At 46.9% G+C, this 19,274-nt stretch overlaps 3 protein-coding genes across 3 annotated transcripts in view; 2 read left to right on the top strand and 1 right to left on the bottom strand.

Annotated features, from left to right (window-relative positions):
• The window catches only part of DGUOK (deoxyguanosine kinase), a 149,230-nt gene extending 142,772 nt beyond the window's left edge, over nucleotides 1-6,458 (top strand). The window contains exon 8 of the mRNA XM_063311335.1: nucleotides 6,448-6,458. The gene's annotated coding sequence lies outside the window, so the exon portion shown is untranslated. The remainder of the gene's footprint in view (nucleotides 1-6,447) is intronic.
• On the top strand, nucleotides 4,271-9,884 carry MTHFD2 (methylenetetrahydrofolate dehydrogenase (NADP+ dependent) 2, methenyltetrahydrofolate cyclohydrolase). Its single transcript, XM_063311327.1, has 8 exons — nucleotides 4,271-4,419; nucleotides 5,725-5,909; nucleotides 6,587-6,709; nucleotides 7,011-7,163; nucleotides 7,255-7,362; nucleotides 8,048-8,140; nucleotides 8,396-8,521; nucleotides 9,117-9,884. Exons 1-8 carry the CDS (start codon nucleotides 4,298-4,300, stop codon nucleotides 9,254-9,256), a joined length of 1,050 nt encoding a protein of 349 aa, XP_063167397.1. The 5' UTR covers nucleotides 4,271-4,297; the 3' UTR covers nucleotides 9,257-9,884.
• A 5,246-nt stretch (nucleotides 9,885-15,130) lies between these two features.
• Nucleotides 15,131-19,274, bottom strand: part of SLC4A5 (solute carrier family 4 member 5) — a 48,479-nt gene continuing 44,335 nt past the window's right edge. The window contains exons 21-24 of the mRNA XM_063311606.1: nucleotides 19,021-19,182; nucleotides 17,370-17,448; nucleotides 16,211-16,278; nucleotides 15,131-15,213 (exon numbers count right to left, since the gene is read on the bottom strand). Coding sequence (XP_063167676.1) covers nucleotides 16,244-16,278; nucleotides 17,370-17,448; nucleotides 19,021-19,182 — 276 coding nt within the window. The 3' untranslated portion in view covers nucleotides 15,131-15,213; nucleotides 16,211-16,243. The remainder of the gene's footprint in view (nucleotides 15,214-16,210; nucleotides 16,279-17,369; nucleotides 17,449-19,020; nucleotides 19,183-19,274) is intronic.

Genomic DNA, 19,274 nt, shown 5'->3' with positions numbered 1-19,274 from the left:
TAAGGACTGTGTGGGATTTGCCTAACAACCACAGTTGGAACTGCTGGGACTGCCGCCATAAGCCAGCGTGATCACGTGTCGCGCTCTATGACTGCGCTGTTCAGGGATGGAATTCCCAGTCCCAGTTACCGTTATTAACCGAGGACTACCTGTCCTTTGGACTTAGCCTGAGCACCGCACAAGAACTTGAAAGGTGCCACAGCTTAAAGAGTCGTACTTCCTTAACAGAGTGGTCTCTTTTTTGCACACTTGTGGGGAAGCTAGAAAAAAAGGCAGGCCCCTTTTATGAGTAGCAGAATGATGTTGCACCTGCACTCACATCAGGGTGAAACCCATGCTCCAAATCACACTTGAAGCCCACACAGCCTTATTCTTCAGTTCTTTTATTAAATGTCACTAACTCCATTATTTTGCAAGTATTTCTCTTAGAAGTAATGCTCATTTTATTTTCAATGGTATTCTTCATGATTTTTCTTTCCCACTAATTACGAGAGCCAAACAGATGTCCAATGTGGAAGCCCTTATGAGCAACAGTAACTTGGGCTTCCTGACCCTCACTGGCCTCTGTGGTTCTGAACAGGGCAAAATATTGGGTGGGTGGAGTCGTTTGTGACTCCTAGCGACCATACCGATAGAACGTAGTATGGACTGACACGGTTGGAGAGCACCTGCTAGGGTCTGTAAAGGGGAAGCCCCACATTGGGGCTCAGTATTTCAAGGGGGAAATGTAGCATGGCGGGAGTAGATGTCTCCCCCCAAGCAGAATTTGAAAGCAGAGGAGGAGAAATTGCACTCTCCGCAGCCCTTCTTAGTCACTCACACGAGGAGGCCATTGGGAAATCCTTGGAGAGTCTGGGGCAGGGCTGTACTCACAGGCCTGCAGCCCCTCACAACGCAGAGCTCTCCCAGCTCAATGTACCCCACTCACTTCCAAGCCTGGACGCACTCACGCAAACCCTGTGACCCTGACACGCTTCTTTGTTACGCGGAAGGACGCAGCTGTGTTTTTGTAGGAGGTTGTTGTGCCAATAAAATGACTACTTGTGGAATAATGCTGTGCAAAGCCTCCAGCGTTGTCCTGAATCACGTTTTGTGCTGGCAAGAGAGAGAGAGAGAGAGAGAACAATGGCTTTTCTTTTTTTAATGATGAAGTGTATTTTACAGCTTACATTGCAGTTTTTCTGGAATCTTTGTCATTTATATCAGCTCGATGGGGTTAGCCAGATGTTGCCTCTTTATTGGCTTCGGCTTCTACTTATAGAAGAGTCTGGCTTCCCTTGCCTGACAGTCTACGCAATTGCTTGGAATAAGCCCGGACTCTTCTTGACGCACAGCACTGCTGTCGAGCAAAAGTGTGGCGTTTAAACCAGCAGATTAGGTTCAGCAGGCAACGCTTTGACTTCCAACGAAAGATGTAAATTTTCTAGTAATGTTGAGATCACAAGAAAACATTGGGGTTGGGGGACATGAAAGATGGAGGATGGAATTGAAAAACACATATTAGGTCCTTAGTACAATGAGAAAAGGATCTTCCTTTGATATTTTGCTATCAGAGTCCCTTTGATTTTATTTGTAATTCAGCATGAAGGTTCATTCTAACAAAACAAACCAGCCCCGCACAAACATATTCCTCACAAGCACTGATCTTATACAGAGCTGGCTTTATTATTGAAGCTACACAGAATCATGTCACATATTACATTGGGAAGCATACTTGCCTATTAATTGAATTCTCCACCACGGCCTCCAGATCTCTCCCTTGCTGGCAGGAGGAGCTATAATCAGTTCCAGAACAGTGTCTGTCAAGAATTCATCTGGGCCAAACAATCCATTTTCCTCAAAATGTATTGCCTGACAGGCCTTCCTGGGTTTTCCTTCGCTATTGTAGAGTGAATATTGACAATTAGGACCCTGAGAACAATACTGTAATCCAATCCAGATTAGTTGGATTTCAGGTCTGATAATCCCTCCAGCCTTGCTGGCTGGAGATTAGGATGATGGAAGTCCAATACATTTTGAGGACAATGGGCCTGGGAATGGGGGTTTCAACCCACAATGCTTTAGATACGGGCATTGTGAGTCAGCGTGTAGTTCTCAAATTGATAATTGGCACTGGGGCAAGGCCTACAGATGTTACTGGATCACAGTAGTTCTAGCCATGATTGCTGGTGCTTAGCAATGTACCTGAGGCCCCCAGTTCCTCACCCCTAATTCTACTGGGATCTTAGTTGTGATGGCTACCTCCTTCAGTGGAACAGAGAATGAGAGATGCAGCGGCTTCACAAGGGCCTGTATTCATGCATGTGAAGCTTTCAGGCATGGTGGAAACGAGACAAGCTGAAGTTCAGAAACTGAGATAGAATAAGAACAGCAGAAAGGGCTTCTTTACATGGGCTTCTTTACATGGGTCCAATATAAAAGGGAAAAATACAGCTTACCAGCTGCTCACTATCTGTGGGAAAGAAGGTACAATCCCCTGGAGCAGGATTCTGACTTCAGCTTCTGGAAATGCAGTCAAGGAATACCTACTGACCTTGAATGAATTGTGGGGTCAGTCAGAATGCCAACACAATGCTGCATGATACGGAAAGTGCTGGGTTACAGGTGCAATTTTGACCAATTATGAAAACCCTATGAAATAACTCCAGTTTAAAAGATCATCTTCTAGCTAAACTGGGCCTCTCAAGACTTTATTACTTTGGTCAACAGGGTGCTGAGGAAACGCCTCTTAACATTTTCACAGAATGACAAACTGATTGATCCCAGAGTAATTTTGGGGAGAATATTCAGCCTGAGCACTTGTGATTTCAGCTATTTCATCCAGATGCCACAGCAGCTGCTAAGAGCCTACATCTTTGGTAGTTTGGGAAGAATCAGCTGCTGCTTCAGACCAGTCACCGTTTTCATTGGGAGTTAATGAAACTGACAATTATTGAAACACCATTATGGTGTTGGTAATGCAGGTGAATAGTCAAAGATTGTTTAAAGGATGAGATGTTGGCTTTCTTGATCTCAGAATTGATAAACTGAGTGCATTGGATATTGCTGAGAATGTTTAAAAATGATAATGTAATTATTTTGTTGCTGGAGATGCAATTTAGGAGCTGTAGTTTGGGCTTGTCCCATTACTGGATTTGACCTATTGCCACATTTGGGACTAAAATCAAGAAATTGTTACTATGATTCTGAGTCGATCATTTGTGTGATAAAGATACCTATGTAGTGGTTAAGGCAATGGGCTAGAAACCAGGAGACGGGGAGTTCTAGTTCCGCCTGAGGCAAGAAAGCTGGCTGGGTGACCGTGGGCCAGTCCCTCTCTCCCAGCCCAACCCGCCTCACAGGGTCGTTGTGGGGAAAATAGGAGGAGGCAGGAGCACTAGGCATGTTCGCCGCCTTGAGTTATTTATAAAAAATAATTAAGGCAGGAGAGTGAATGAACATCCTTAGCGATATTTCCAGTATTTTGAATTTATCGTGACATCACCAGTTGTGGACTTCTGGGACTTGGGTTCTGGCTAAAAGAATTTGGAAGGCATCACCTGATCTGCAACAATGGATAGCTGATACCTGTTGTCAACATTTAAATTAGCCTCTTTTTTTAAAACAAAGATTTTTAAGTAGTAATCATCAAATCTGGGAAGTTACTCTGTTTTTGGTGCAATGCTTAGGTGATCAAATAATTTTCCAGGATTTTTCCACTTTCAACTGCTCTTAGTAACTCTGCTCCCTTGATCGGTATGGCTGAAATTTACAGTCATATACAGTATATCGAGATACACCTTTAGGGACTCTCGGAGCATAAATTGCCTTAGTGAATTGTGAGAAACTTCTGGACAGCGACTCATTTGGCACCCGAGGGATCCCACCCGGTTCCAGGCCCCCTGGCAAGGTTCAGAGGCGACGCGCGCTGGGCCCCGGGGCTCCCCAGCGAGGATATTCTTAGAAGCCTCCGGTACAGAGGAAGTCTATCTGTAAGCATAAGCTCAGGCTGCGCCGTTGCGCGGGAGCCAATGAGCCCAGCGCTTCGCCTGCTTCGCCAATCAGGCTTCGCGGCGGCCGCTCCGGCCCGCCTCTTGTCCCTGTCGGTCCCTCGGCTGCTCGGTTCTTCCCTTCGCCAATCGCCGAGCTCCTCGTTGTCGTCATCGCCTGCGCAAGGCCCGTACGTCCATCTCCATTCCAGCCAATAGCGCTGCGACGGGCGGGACGGAGCCGCCTTCCGGAGTCTTTAAAGGCGCAGCTCGCTGCCCTGCAGCCATTCCTTCCGCCGGCGCGTGGGGGGTGTCTCCTGTCCGCGGCCATGGCGCCTTTGGGATACCCGCACTTGCTCCTCCGCGTCTCGGCCCAGGCCGCTTTCGGGGGTGGTTGCGGATGCCGGCACCTACCGAGGGCTACGCGCCGGCTCCACCTGACGGCTCCCAGGTAAGCGAAGGGAATGCGATCCGGGCTCCGCCGGCGGAGCCTCCGAGGTCAGGCGCAGTACACCCGAGGGCGCTGCCTGAGGGTCCCCAGACAGAGCCTCCCCCTCGGCGACTGCGCTGCCGGGAAAGATGAAGCCGCGCTGGGCCCGCGGAGGATGGGAGCGCGCCGGGCGCCGCTTCCCCCAGCGGTGGCTCGCCGCGCTGCAGGCTGATGAAATCTTGCGGGCTGCTTGCATCGCCCGCCCCTCCTCCGCGCGCTCCCGGCGGCAGTCGAGGAGGAGGAGGAGGAGGAGGAGGAGGGACGGGGAGAGGAAGGCGAGCCCGGCTCGGTGGAGAAAAGCAACTGCGGCAGTGGCGGGACGGGGCGGGAGAACCCCGCGCCGGTCCGCCCGGGCGGAGGCACGGAGGGAGGCGGCTCTTGGCGGGTTGGACCGCATCCCCCATGGTTCTGAGCCGCGCTCCAGCCTGTGCGTCGGCTGATGGGAGCTGTAGTTTAGCCCACGTGCAGGGCGGCTGCCGGGCAAAGGCAGCCGGCCCGGATTCCGCACAAAGCTGCGCGTTCGCTGCCTGGGCTGTGCGCTCACCCCGGGTTCCCCCAGCGAGGACTCGCAGACTCAACTTTTCCAGCACCCTCGGAAGACTTATCGGTGTGCCCGACAATATTAGGAGCCTGGTTGCAAGATTGGGGCGTTTGATCCTGAAAGCCGAAGCGAAGCAGGCCGCGGGCGCTGACTTCCAGCCCCCTTCGTTGCTCCTTGCTGGGGGAGTCGCTTGGCTTGTGCGCTTTTTGCAGCGAGATGAAACTCTCACGCTGCTCCCAGTAACAAGCAAGTTCTAATCGCGGCGGTTTGCCCTCTAGAGTAGCAGGTAATAGGAGAGGGCTTCCAGTCCATGAAGCTTATTTTTATAGAGAAAAATTGCATACGATGGAAGTTAGGATATTAAACAAAGAGGAAATATGGGACTGGCAGAAATCAAATACTTTAGCCTCCCATCTCTAGTTTAAATCTGCTTTCCTGCCTGTGTTGTTGCGCTGCTGGTTGCGGAACGTGGGGCCTCGTAGTGCAGGAGGGATGCTTCTGGGCGTCTGGGCTTGGTGTGGAAGCTGCATCGCCCTCTTGGCCCGAGGTGCTGTCTGTGGCCCCCCGGCAGGGAACCTGCTTCTGAGTGCTGCTGGGTGCACTCGTCATCCCTGGCCCCGCGTTTGTCAGTGGGGCAGTGTGCACAATGGCCGGGGCTGCGTGGGGAAACTGAGGCAGGGCCGATGGCTCCACTCTGGGAAGTCTGAGAAGCCCCTTCTTTGCAGGAGCGAAGCGGTTGTCATTTCTGGGCAGAAGCTGGCCCGGCAGATCAGGCAAGAAGCCTGCCACGAAGTGGAGCAGTGGGTTGCCGCGGGCCACAAAAGGCCCCACCTCAGCGTGGTTCTAGTGGGGGAGAATCCAGCCAGCCACTCGTATGTGCTGAACAAGACCCGAGCAGCAGCTGATGTGGGTGAGTTTGCCCGGACCAACTTTCCTGGCTAGGCTCTTCCTAGCTGCAGGGAACAGGGGCAGGCTAAATGCGGGTGTGTGTGTGTGTGTGCGCCTTCTCTCTGGCCTCCTGCCAGGCAGCGCCTGCTTGAGCACCACTGGTGGCTGCTCCTAAGAAGAGGAAGGGACGCAATCTCTTCGGATGATTCATCCTCCCACTTCCTCTTGGAGACAGGCAGTTCCTCCAGTTGCTGCAGCTTCACTTCAGGGTCACTAAGTGCAACAAGCAAACTATGACAGACTAATCCCAGATCATAAAACAACTAAATGCAGCATAAATCTCAATAAGGGAATCGCCAATTTCGGAGGGGGTAGCGTAGCAAAGCATTATGGCTTGCGCACAGAATTTACCGGTTGGATAGGTAATTCCAGGCAGTTGAATGTTTTATGACAGATGAGAATGGGACCTGCAGGAGAGCTTGGCATTCAACAAAACTGCCTTCTTATTGGTCCTGCGACTGCCGGACATGGTTGCAGCAGCTAGAACCGCAGTCCTAAAGTCAGATCCTGGACAGCCGCTGAGAGGTGTTCCTGAACTGCATGGCTCTGGCCTCTTCTATTTTGGGCCACAGCAACTGGCATGTGGAGAGGCCATTTTGAGTAACTTCTGTGTCCATATATTGCATTTATTCCTTGCAGGAATTAGTAGCGAAACAATCCTGAAACCATCCTCTGTCACAGAAGAGGAGCTGCTTGATTTAATTGTCAGACTCAACCATGATGCAAATGTTGATGGCCTGCTTGTGCAGCTTCCTTTACCAGGTGAGTGAGCAAGCGCTGGGCTTTGCGGGGGGGATCTGTATCGGACATCCCTGATCTTTGGAGTGCACCAAGCTGAACTGTAACGCTGCAAAGCAACCCGTTGCTTCTGAGTTTTGCACGTCCAGTTGATTGCATTTTGCGTAGTAACCTCCCAACAGATAAGTTCCTATCATGAGGCTACAGTTTGCAGTCCTCCTGAGGGATCTCTGTTGCTCTTAACTCCCCTTGAAATCCCTCCACTGCCCCTTTTATGGCCAGACACACAGAATCTGCCACACTAAGCTGCTCCCCTTTCCCACAGAGCATATTGATGAGCGGAAGATCTGCAATGCCGTGAACCCTGAGAAGGATGTAGATGGCTTCCATGTGGTGAATGTAGGCCGCATGTGCTTGGACCAATATTCCATGCTGCCTGCCACACCTTGGGGCGTGTGGGAGATAATCAAGAGAACAGGTAGGAGCTGGGTGCCGATCCTGTTGAGGGTGGAAGTTCCTAGGAAAACTCCCCAGCTTCTCTGAGGGGGCTTTTGTGTGCCATATTGCAGGGATCCCAACCCTGGGCAAGAACGTTGTGGTGGCCGGGCGGTCAAAGAACGTTGGCATGCCCATCGCAATGCTTCTCCACACGGACGGACGACATGAGCGCCCAGGAGGTGAGGGGTGGTCTCCAGATGGGTTGGTGGCATAGCTTTGTCAAGACTCAGGGTGGAAAGGTGAGACTTGCGTGTCCTCTTATGGCACCGTGGCACGCAGAGGCGTGTTTCAGTAGGTGTGAGATGGCTGAGGAGCCAGCCTGCAGCCTAGAGACCAAAGCAGGTGGGCAGAGCAGTGAGTTGTGCGTTTGCACTGTTGCACTTCCAGGGTGCTGGGATCTCAATAGCAAGAGCCCTTTAAGTATGAGGGCCAGTGGGGAATGGCCAGCCAGAGGGGATGCTGCCATCCGTGTGGGAGCTGCCTCCTCCATCCGCTTCTGGGTCTCAGGAGGCTGGTTGTCTTCCCACGGCTAGGCAAGCCTTTTGTTTTCTGTAGTGAAACTGCAAGGTCCACCGGCTGTAGCCTGGTCTGTGGGGCTTCCTGCGAGAAGCTAGAAGGCTTAGCCCAGGAGTCGTTTTGAGCAGGACAGAGTTCATGGTCCTTTCAGCCCAAAAGCCATCACAAATTTTCTTCATTTTGCCACCTGTTCTGGTGCTATTAATCGTGATGCAGGAATTTAGCAAGTTGTTTGCAAAACTTCCAGGATCTCCAATAAATACAAGTTTCATCCTTTTCTGCTTTAGGTGGCTATGTAACAGATCCAGAGCAAATTGTTCTCACGTTAGCGTTGTTGTTATTGTTTAGGTGATGCAACGGTAACAATTTCTCACCGCTACACTCCAAAAGAGCAGCTCAAACAGCATACAATACTTGCTGACATTGTGGTTGCAGCCGCAGGTAAGATCCCTGAGTGGCTTGCTCGGGAAAGAAAGTTGAAAAGAGACCCTCCTAAGGGAAAGCTGTGGCCCCCTGGAGTGGCGATGCTGGGAATGACGCTGCGAGGGCTTTTCCACATTCTGGAGAAGGATGTGGAGGCGTCCCAGACCAAGGGGTGTCACCAGGGTGTGGCTCTGTTTTGTTCAGGGAGCATCTCTCAGCTCGGTGAACTCTAGTAGCTTCTCCTTATAGTAACTGCTGTTTTGTTACTTTCAGGCATTCCCAATCTGATTACAGCTGATATGATCAAAGAAGGAGCTGCTGTAATTGATGTCGGCATAAACAGAATCCAGGATCCTGTTACTGCCAAGCCAAAACTTGTTGGAGATGTGGATTTTGAAGGTATGGAATTGATTTGTAAGGTCTAAATCCCTTGCTGGTTGAAGATTTGTCGCTGTATTTTGATGATGGGGGGGGGGGTGTCCAGTTTCTGCTACCGGAGCTATGATATCACCTGCCTCTCTATCCCCACTCCAAAGGAGAAGACAGGATGTAGTTTTGGACAAGTTAGGAGGCTTATCTTTAGACAACCCGCATCACTTTTCCAAATGGCAGAAAATGAATTTGGTGGCTAATGTAGCTCGCTAGTTAATACTTTGCCCCTGGAGCCTGTAGTTCCCTCCTCGTAACCTCATCCTCCATTTCTCTCTATTGAGAAAAGCACTGGTGTTTTTTTTTTTTTTTTGTGGAGTTCTATATGTGATCTTATTTAAGTAATGCAGGGCAAGCGTTCAAATTACCCCAAGTGGAAGTGTGAGTGTTGATTGTATGGAGCCTGATCTTAACTTCTGTACAGTTAGCAAAATCTGGGGGCCATTATGAGAAGGGGTGGATGGAGCCTCCTTGCTACTCTATTAACAAGGAACTCATTTCCAAGATGAGGGACATTCTTAGATCCTGTCATCTAAGTGCTCCTTTTCTTCTTCCCTTCTTTCAGGAGTCAAGCAGAAAGCCAGTTACATTACACCAGTCCCTGGTGGGGTCGGCCCCATGACTGTGGCTATGCTCATGAAAAACACCATCATTGCTGCCAAGAAAATGCTGAGACCCCAGCATCTTGAAGCCTTCAGTGCTTGATGATGGACTTCTTGTGGTGACATTCCAGATTGCCTCCCAACAATAGGCTGGAAGCAATGCAATATTTATTTATTTGACGAAATGTATTGGCAAGCTGCTCTGCAAAGCAGTTTTCCTCCAAAGCAGAGTGGCTCCTGCCGTTTGTATGTATGATTCCTACCATTTATGCTGCCATTCTGAAATGCAGGAGATGAGGACACAATTTTAATGGTGAAGTTGAATCCTTACTCTTTAAAGTGCAGCCAGAAAGAATAACAAAGGGCCAAAAATATGTCTTCATAGTAGAGATGTTTTAGTGTATACTTGATGTTAACTGGCTAACCTCGGCTGAACCCAGGATATAAATTATTTGTTAGGATTATAGTGTAGCTAGTCCGGAGTCAAATGTTACTATTCTTTTCTAAGAAGCCATATTTATATTTAATAATGCCTAGCAAAGCAATTGGTAGCTTGTTCAATACTCAGATTTTTCCTGTTTTAAAGGAAACATTGGCTTGAAACTAGACGGTACTTAGACAAAATAAGGTGAGCTCCTCCATGCTTATTCCAACTTGCTTTGTGTTTACCGGGGCAAGTAGTAATATTGCAGGATGTATCTGAATAAAAATAATTGCTATCTGCTTGTAAAGTTTTGAGTTCCATCATACGTTTTGCACTTAGCTGTGGTGCAGCTGGTGATCTGGGAGAAAGCATCTGCTTTCTCTGTCTGACATCCCAGATGCCCTCTTCTGCCGGTGCCCTGCCCCCCCCCCCGATAATGCTCCCCTGGATCTTCCTTGGTATCATGTGGCTGCCCAGCCCATTCCTGGGAATTCTAGGGATTCAAATCCATGTGGATGGACAGCATCCAGGCTGGAGAAGGCTGCATGGTCAATAATATCCCCTATCATGCAACCCTTAGAACATGTCAGACGTGTTGCTGTTCTAGTAACCAGGAATAAAGAACCTGTACCAGGTGCTGCAGAATTCTGCATGCGTCCTTGTGGCTGTGGTAATGGGCTTTTTTCCCATCCTGGGGTTGGCAGAAAAGAGTGTCAGCATAATTGTCCAAGGCCAGGCAGTGTTGCCTTCCTTATGGATCTCACGTGGGAGAGTTTCAGGGCAGCAACTGCTGGATTCTTTTCATCTCTCTTCCCCCCCCCCCCGCGCACTTTAATAGCAACTGCCAATGAGAAAGCCAACTGCCCTCTGTAATAAGGGGTGGGGTGGAGCTGAGGACTCTGGGAGCACCTTATGTTCTTTCTTGCACCCCTCTTTGGCTGCGGAAGCTGGAAATTCTCTTTTCTCTCTGCCTTGACCTCCGATGGAAGCTTCAGTCCTGCGGGCTATCAGTCGCGGCAGAGATTGCACAGACACAGCATTGTCCTGCTGCCTCAAGTGTCCCACCGAATGTTTTTGTGGGTTGGGTGAGGGTGGTAATCCTCCCTTCCTGGTTTGTGCATCCCCTCAAGCAGCTCAAGACAAAATGGGCATTGGTGGCAGGATCCAGCAAGAGGGTAGAAGGCAGGTGCTTCCCCAGGATGCTTGCCTGCCTCGCCCAGGGCCTCTCTGACCCCTGCAGATCTCTCCTATGTCGATCAAGAGTTAAGGGTTGCCTCCTTGTCCCATCTGTCCCTCTGCCTGCGCTAAGAACATTCTACTCTGAGGTACCTCCCTTCTGCCTCCTTTTCCAAGCCCATGTGGATGGAGCCCAGAGGATGTAGCTTGCTAGGTCCCAGCCTTTGCCAATTCCTATAATAGATTTCCTGCAAATGCATTGCTTTCCTCCTCTGTTTATCATACTGGCTTCACTGATTCTTGTTCCAGTCAGTTTCTGTCTCAGGAGCACGTGTGTGCACAAAACACCAGGCTCCAATGCTTCCTTTTCGATACAGGTGTATTGATCTGGAAGATGCACATTCATTTAGAAAGTGCTGGTCTTTCTGTGCGGTGATGTTTCTTAAACTTAACAGCCCAAAAAGGCTGTGCAAGCTGAGTGTCCCATTGTATTTGCAGACCTAGCCAAAATTGCTGGAGAGGGAAGTGACCAGCGATGCTACTGAGAGGGAGAAGGAGCCACCAGCAGCAGAATGACAAAAGATGACTCCAGGCTGCCTCTGCAGTGGGCTGGGGGTGGGATGGAGGCAATGTCATGAGAATGTGCCTCTCAAAAGTGGTTTAAGGGACAAGATAAGCAGGGAAGGAAGGATGAGCATCACTGTAAGGAGTCAGGAGCCTTTGCAGGATGGGAGGCTTCCCAGGCCTGTAGTAGGAGAGGTTTTTTTATGTAACCCCTCCAATTCCTAATTTCAAAAAGACGCACCACATGGAGATGCAATTTGTAAAACAAGGCACAAAAGGTGTGATTTCAGGTATGGAACCAAGGATTTTGTTTGGGGAGATTCTGGAATGGATCAGTTCTATATTTCCTTTGATGCAGATACTCCTGCCCTAAGTCTGCTTCAACAGTGGCGAGCTCTTAATCATCCGGGAGACCCTTTTCCTGAGACTTGGAGTCTTTTACAACCCTCAGAATGCTGTACAACCTTAAAACAGATAGTTTATATTACAAAGAAATTACCTTGAAGATTGGCCATTGAAGATTAGCCATCCACTCCTTTGCTTGCAAGGATCTTTTTGTAATCGTATTACATGACAATGAGAAGAAAAGGCAGGCTGCGTGCAGCATTTCAGCACAAAACTCTTCCTGAGAGGTACTTGGCTAATTTGCTTTACTGAGATTACCTACCATGGACTGGAGAACCAGGAAAAGGCCGGCAGGGGCAGCAATCAAACTATAACTCTTCAACTTTTTGGTGGGGTAATGCCCAGAACAACTGCACCGACCTGTTTCTGCCAAAACAGGTGTTTCTGTTCATATATTTTGGTAACACTTGTTGCTACTGTCAGAAAAGATGGGTCACTCCTTGGTTCTTATAGGTCTGCCTAAACTCTTGAAGGGGCTTCTGTTTCCAGTCTCTTTTCTGATGGCAGAACATGGTGACTGGAGACCCTACAGTGAGGGACCAAAGCAGCAGCCGGCTGACCAGAGAGGCCATCGAGAGAAGTCTGCCATCCTTCAAAATGTGATGGAAAGGTTCCCAACATTCTTTAAGACTGCTGGCAATATCCCTTTCTACTGAGCCAGCGGGGTGTAATGGTTAAGGATTTGGGACTAGAACTTGGGACACCTCAGGTTCAAGTCTCCCCTTGCCAATGGAAGTCTGGCCCAGTCTCCTTGGCTCTTTACATAAAACATTCCACTGGGCCAGAAAGAACACCGAGGCAGGGAAAGCCTGCAGCTTCAGGAAACCTTCTAAACCTACAGTGGTCACAGGAGGCATTTGCATTGTCTGCATAATTTATTGTAAACCACCCAGAGTCCCTCCTTGGGAGGGAGATGAGTGGTGATAAAGTTTGATAAATGAAATAATGAAATAACATGGTGCATAGGCGTAGGCCTTTTTGCTCTCCCCTTGTGTTGCGCACGAGTGTGTGCACGGGCATGCACATCAGGAAGCTTGGGGTGGTTGCATATGCTCCCTTCTGGGTCATGTGACCTGAGAGGAGGGGGGAAGCTTAGAATGGAGAAGTCAGCAATATTCTGAGCCTCTGCCCAATTGCCTCTCCCATCAGAATGCACTGGGGGGAAGGATCTGGATTTGGCTCTTTTCCAAGCTCAAACTTTTGTTTTCTTGGCTTCTCGCAACATTCTGAATTTGGTCCCGTTCTGTTTGGGTTTCAGAGCGTTAGGTTGCTGATGACAGACACCCTCTCTGTACTTTCGAATATTCCATGTCATGAGTACGGATGGTGAGCAGGAGGGGGCCCCTATCCAGGGGGGAAAACGCACGCGTAGTTTAGAGGCTTTGAACTGTCATTCAAAGAAACCCAGAACAGACCCGCCTTGAGTTTTGGGGGTTTTCTGCCTGGGCTTTCCCACGCTTCTTCAGTTTGGTAGGATTTTCTGTCTACTATAGCAGTAATAAAACACTAGAACTTCTTCCTCAGCTCGGCATGGTTCTTGCTCAGTCAGGACATTCCAACTCAGAAGAATGTTGGAAAGAATATGAAACCTGAAATGGCAGCAGGCCCCCCCACTTTGTTCACAACTGATAGTTATATGAAGTTTGTGGCTGTCTTATGAAAGAAACACAAATGGGGAAACATCTCTTCCCAAAGCGTGGCACTTAATTGCCTTATACACAAGCAAGATATTATGTATTTTTTTTTACATAGATTTAGAAGAATATTGGAAAGCAATGCCTCAGAAAATGAACAAGGTGACCACTATCTCTTACCTAAATCTGAACATAACCAGCAAGAACTAAGAAATGGGTATTTGCTCAACTGTTAATTCACAGTGAAAAAGGCTGATTTATTTTTCTGATCATCAGTGAATAAAAATGCTCCAAAAAATTGGGTGGGCACCAGGGAAAGGTGCACAAGCTTAAGTGCCATCAAGTTGATGTTGATGTTGACTCTTAGTAATTACACAGACTTTCTCCAGGATTACCTTCCTCAACCTGGCTTTTTGAGTCTCTCAATGGTGCATTCATTGATGTTGCAATTGAGTCCATTCATTTGCTGCTGGTTATCCTCTCCTTCTCTTTCTACTTTTCCTAGCATTAATGACTTTTGAAGGATCCAGGTCTTCACATAATGGGTCCACAATTTGGTAATTGGAGCCTGGTCATTTGTGCCTCAAATCTGTGCCTCAAGTCAACTCCTGAATAATAGAACAAATCATTCAGGAGTTGACTTGAGGCACAGATTTGAGGCACAAATGACCAGGCTCCAGTTAACAAATAATTGTTTATTTTCCTTGCTATCATGATATTCTCAAGAGTCTTCTCCAACATCAACATTCAAAAGTGTCAATATTCTTTCTATCCTGCTTCTTCAGAGTCCAACTTTGGTTTCCATACAAAAGCCACAAGAAAAGCTTACCTTCTTTATTAAAAGCTACTCAGTAGGGTTCATTCATTTTCCTCATAAGATGATGATGCCAGTCATGTCACCACTAATATTGTGTTGTCATCATGGTGGCAAGGACGGTCACCATGGTGTCAATGCAACAAGTTCTTGCTGGTGATGGATGGCTTATTATCTGATTACTTTTGAAGAAGAGAGAAAGGAAGGCTTTGATTAAAGAAGATGCCAACTTAATTTTCTTTTCTTGGCTGGATTTTGGCTCCATAGATGAACCCATGAGGGAGGGAGGCAGATGAAAAACCAGCTCTACTTTTTCAACACAGCTATTTTTTCTTGTTAAGAAAAATCTCAGACCAATTCTGGGTCTATTGATTCCACCCTTCTTTTCAAACCACAGCTTGGGATTGAGATCTGCTTTGTTACTCAGAAATTAGGTTTAGTCAAGAAATATCTGTAAGAACATCTCATTGTGAGATGGGGGGGATTTTATGGCTCCCTGGATTAAATGCTCGCATACTAATGGAAGGAAAAACTCACTGGTTCAATTGAATTCCAGGGGGTCCTGCAAAACAGAGTAAATTCAACTTAAAGTTGCAGAAGAATGCTGGAAACATCTCACCCATCACAATTAAAGATGCCGATGTCCAAAAAGGATGCAATCTGATAAGCTAAAACTGCTTCCAGTCTAAGGAATTCCTTTACTAGACTCTGGGTTCTGAAATATCTCTTCCACAATGTCTGAGTGAAGTTCTTTTGGGTTCCTCACTATGTCTGAGTTCCACAACTAATTTTTGTGTCCAATTCTTTAGTGGTAGATGAGCCCAGGAGAAGTAACCTCTGGGTCTGTAACATGGGGGAAAATGCCTCGTGGAGACTAGAGGGTAGTCTCACTGCCCATGTCCTGTGGGTGCTGCCCCTCGGTGTCAGTATCTTCATAATTGGATCCCATCTCTATCTTCACCTGGGGTACAGCACAGATGGGGTTTCGGGAATAGCTAAAGGCAGGAGAAGATGGGCAGGAAATCTTCAAGTGAAGTGTAATGCTACAAGAAAGGAAAATAAATTGGAATTAGGAGTCCATCTCAGACACGAAGCTGCAGTCAAGCAATTAACATCAATAGGCCAAGTCCAGTTTCTTCACCCTTTATTTTCTTCTAACCTGCCAAGCACAGATGGTGCCAAGCATAGAAACCACAGCCTAAAGCTTCTCCTCTCAATGCCTGAGTGGAGCAAGCAGTTCTCCCACTCAGCTCCAGAACTTTGCCAGCCTCTTAGGTTGTGGCTTTGTAGACAGATTAATTCTAAATTCCCACTTTACTCTGGGACAGTGCAGGAGATTTTTCATCTTTTCCTTGCTATTTTTATTTTACTATTCTCATTGTTTTCACTTTTCCTGATGTTCTAAATCTCTTCTTGAGAACCAGTGGGGTGTAGTAGTTAAAGGCACCAGGGTAGAAGCCAGGAAAGCAAGGGAAAACGGCTTCTGAAATATTGCCAAGAAAACTGCAGGCAGTTGCCAAGAGTCAGCACTGACTCAGAGGGACAACCCCCCACCCCTTAGTATTTTAAAAGCATTTATTTCTGAAAGCATAGCTATATTTTATGACATCTTAAAAACTAACATATTTATTATGATGGTTTAGTGGTCTACTTTAATAGATGTCTGGAGCTGACTCGAAGACACAAAAAGAATAAAAAATAAATGGAGACTGTAAATACAAAAAAGGTCATTGCAAACCAACTTTCTATAACTTAACTAATAATTAACTTTTCTGATAAGAAAAGGAAGCAAGAAATGCAATGTTCCAAAGTCTGGGCTTGACAATCATTCCTGAGGCCAAATTTAAACAAAATGTTTGAGTCCCTCTAGGTTGCTAATGACCCCCTAATCTGAGAACCCCCATTTTAAGCTAAACATAGTTGACAACTAACAACTGATTTTACTGCAAAAATTTTAATACCTACTTTACCTCTTGGTAAATCTGAGAGTTTTAAAGGAATTAAAACCTAGTATAAAACTCAGCAAAATACATTTGTTACCTGTGATCTGGATCAGAATTGTTAGGGGAAGAATCAGAATGCAAAACTCCAACTGGAAGATTTTTCTCCTGGTGGGAAACATACATGCACATGAAACTGTTCCAAGGTAAGGAAGAACAAAAGAGCCAATGAAGAAGAAAAGGGGAAGAAAAAAGAAGGCTGAAAAAGACATAACTGTTTTTCCATAAACTTTCCTTCTTCCCAAAGTACCTCCCTCTATCGCTCAGAAGGAAGGTTTGAAAGAAATTAAATCCATGGCCAGATCCCCATCTGGCTCCACCAAAGCTTAGAGCAACCAATGCTGTGCTCAGAGCCTGAAAAATCAGTGCCTGAGACTATCCAGATGTGGTGAGGTCCTGAAAGAGCAGAGGACAGACAGCAAAGATTGACACAGTAGGAACAGTTATGTAACTTTCATGCCCAGCTAAAACTTGGTTTTCCTTCCTTCCATTAACTGGCATAGGGCACATCCACCCCAAAGTTCTGTACAAGCCTAACTGGGATAGGTGGGACCAGCAGCACCCACATCAAACCACAATGATGCCAAAATGACAACACACATGAAATGAAATAATCATGCAAGGGACATCTGTACATAAGTTGGGATATTGAGGTGATTTTGCATGTCCATGGCCTAGAGTGGTCTTTGGTTTTCAACTCTCCCACTGAAGTTTGGGTCAGGTAGATTTTTGCTCCAAGCATCAGATCCATGTGACTCACAGCTGGGCAGACGTTTTCAACAACTGAATCTGATTGGAAAGTGTATCGCAGGAAGGATTTATAGGAACCTGCATACCGCTAATCCATTAGAAAACACATTGGAAAAGGTTAGTTCTACTATATGCTCTAAATCATATAAAGATGATGTAAAAGCATGTTATCTCTCTCTGGACCATAGCAATCACATATTTAAAAGTGTGCTTGAAGTTGCAAGTTAGGTTATGCATCAACTACCAATTAGCTGGGTTAGTAATAAAGAATGCAACTTCTGGGAACCCCATTGCAGCAATGGGTATATCTGCAGGAGAATCCCCAAGCTAGCACACAGTCTGAACCCTTTACCATGATTCTTGTGTGAATAAAGTTACCAGAAGAATTTTTTAATGGTTGTGTTAACAGTTGATTTAGGATCTGGGTAGAACCCGAGCATCTTACTTACTGGAAATGCAATGGATACTGTTTGGGGGTTCAGGCAAGACAGGTTCCAATGGGATTGTTATAACAGAGGGAAATTTGGGCTAGGGAAAAAGAAGGGGAAAAAAGAAAGTGAGCCACTCCGTGTGGACAAGCAGATTCAGATGCACGTAATAGGGCAGATCCTTGGGTTCTGGAATTTAGGCCCTCCTCAACCATTTGACAATATAGGGTAGGCTGGGCAGTTTCATAGTCCAAGTTCTTTCCATAATTAATTCCAACATTTTTGCAAATGTAAGCTATTTCATCCTGAATATTTGAGTACCATATGCTCAACAAAAAAAAATACTATGAACACATGAACATGTTAATTTCTAAATAAAGTGAAAGGTAAGGTCTCCCTTGAGTCAAACTGCATGAGTCCATGTCTTCTTGCAAAGAGCTTTGCTGTGGCTTTCTTCCAGGATTTTTTTCCATTTCCATGTAGTCGCCTGTCCAAATACTAACCAGGACTGACCCTTCCTAGCTCTTTCAAGATTAGCTGGAAATGGTTGCATGCTGCCATCTTGCTGTGGCAATTCAAAGTGCAGTGTAATTACAAAAACAAACCCTGGCAACGAATTCCTTAAACAAAGGCATTCTCCAGAACATTTTGAATGCAAGTTAGGATTCACAAACTTTGCAGGAGGCCACACACAGTTACACAGAACAAAGAATGAAACGACAGTCCCTTCTGCCAAGACGCAAGGCCACTCGCTAGTCTGGAACATTCTGTCTGCTGATTCTGCCTGCTCACTACTTTGGAACACTGCAAGACACTCAACCAGGACATCAGATGTCTGTCCGTCCAGCAACACTTCACTTGCTGGGCACATCTGCTTGGTTCCTACAAATCTATTTTTCTGTGGTCGGTAGATTATGCACTATTGTACAAAAACAATATTTTTGGTGCAAGATTCAATGAGATCAGGAGATGTCCAGTAACAAATTGTGGCATTTGGCATCTTCTGGAAAGTCTCATAAAGATAGTCTTCAAAGAGTTGGAGAAACAAGTTTTGAAATTTGCACTTATTCTCTTTCCACATTATGTTTTTAGATTTATCTAATAACATTTAGGAAAATAAAGTGAGAAGTCATCTGTTCCCCACATATAAGTGGCACGAATGTGGCCTGTCCTTGTTTATGGGGCTGGCAGGGAAGGCGCTTCCTAGGGGTTGTTCACAGAGAACAACACAGTCCTCTTTAGGCAATTCCCAGGGAGTAGAAATGGAAGCATCAGACTGCAGCCTCCATTTTGCAGTGCAAGGGCAAAACAGACAGAAAGTCACTTGACCCCACGCTGGGAGGCTCTTCTGACATTCCACCAAGGGCAAAACAGTCACCCAGTTACCATTTAAAAAGAAGATACTCTGTATGGGATTGAACAGGCACTGGAGTATAACTGGCAGTTAACTGTACATTGATTAAAGTCTGCTTAGGGGAGAATGGTTCCCATAGGCAAGGGCCTCAACATGTTGCTTTTTAGAAAACCAGCTCAGCCCCTCTGCTGGAGTAATGCTCAGCTTGCTCTGCAAGGAGCAGGTGCCTGATGCGCAGTGCCAGGGCAGGGTGGCTGAACACTTGTGCCAAGACAGAAGTGCCACCTTGTGAACTAGCCCCCATGGTTCCCAACACACCTCATCAGGGTGCTCCTCCTCAGTTCTTTGGTCCTTCTTCTTCTTTTCCTTCTTCTTGTCATCCACCTTCTCTTTTTCAGGAATGATGTTATCAATCCAAGCCAGATCATGTTGGGAAAAGACAAAGTCCAACATCTTCCGGACTAAAATCAAGGCTAAAATCTGAAAAGTGAAAAACAACACAAAAATCAGCATCTAAGGTCACAATAGTGGCCCATTTCTGGAAGCACCTTGGCTGGGCTGCACCCATCACC

This window comes from Candoia aspera, chromosome 9 (assembly GCF_035149785.1).
Source record: "Candoia aspera isolate rCanAsp1 chromosome 9, rCanAsp1.hap2, whole genome shotgun sequence".
Taxonomy (NCBI): Eukaryota; Metazoa; Chordata; class Lepidosauria; order Squamata; family Boidae; genus Candoia; species Candoia aspera.
This window is presented reverse-complemented; position numbering and strand designations above follow the sequence as displayed.

Bases quoted from the DNA above. Each gene is read 5' to 3' on its own strand.
- MTHFD2 (XM_063311327.1), top strand. From the start codon at position 4,298: ATGGCGCCTTTGGGATACCCGCACTTGCTCCTCCGCGTCTCGGCCCAG. The intron at 6,710-7,010 runs GTGAGTGAGCAA...CCTTTCCCACAG, and splicing joins TGTGCAGCTTCCTTTACCAG to AGCATATTGATGAGCGGAAG. The intron at 8,522-9,116 runs GTATGGAATTGA...CCCTTCTTTCAG, and splicing joins TGGAGATGTGGATTTTGAAG to GAGTCAAGCAGAAAGCCAGT.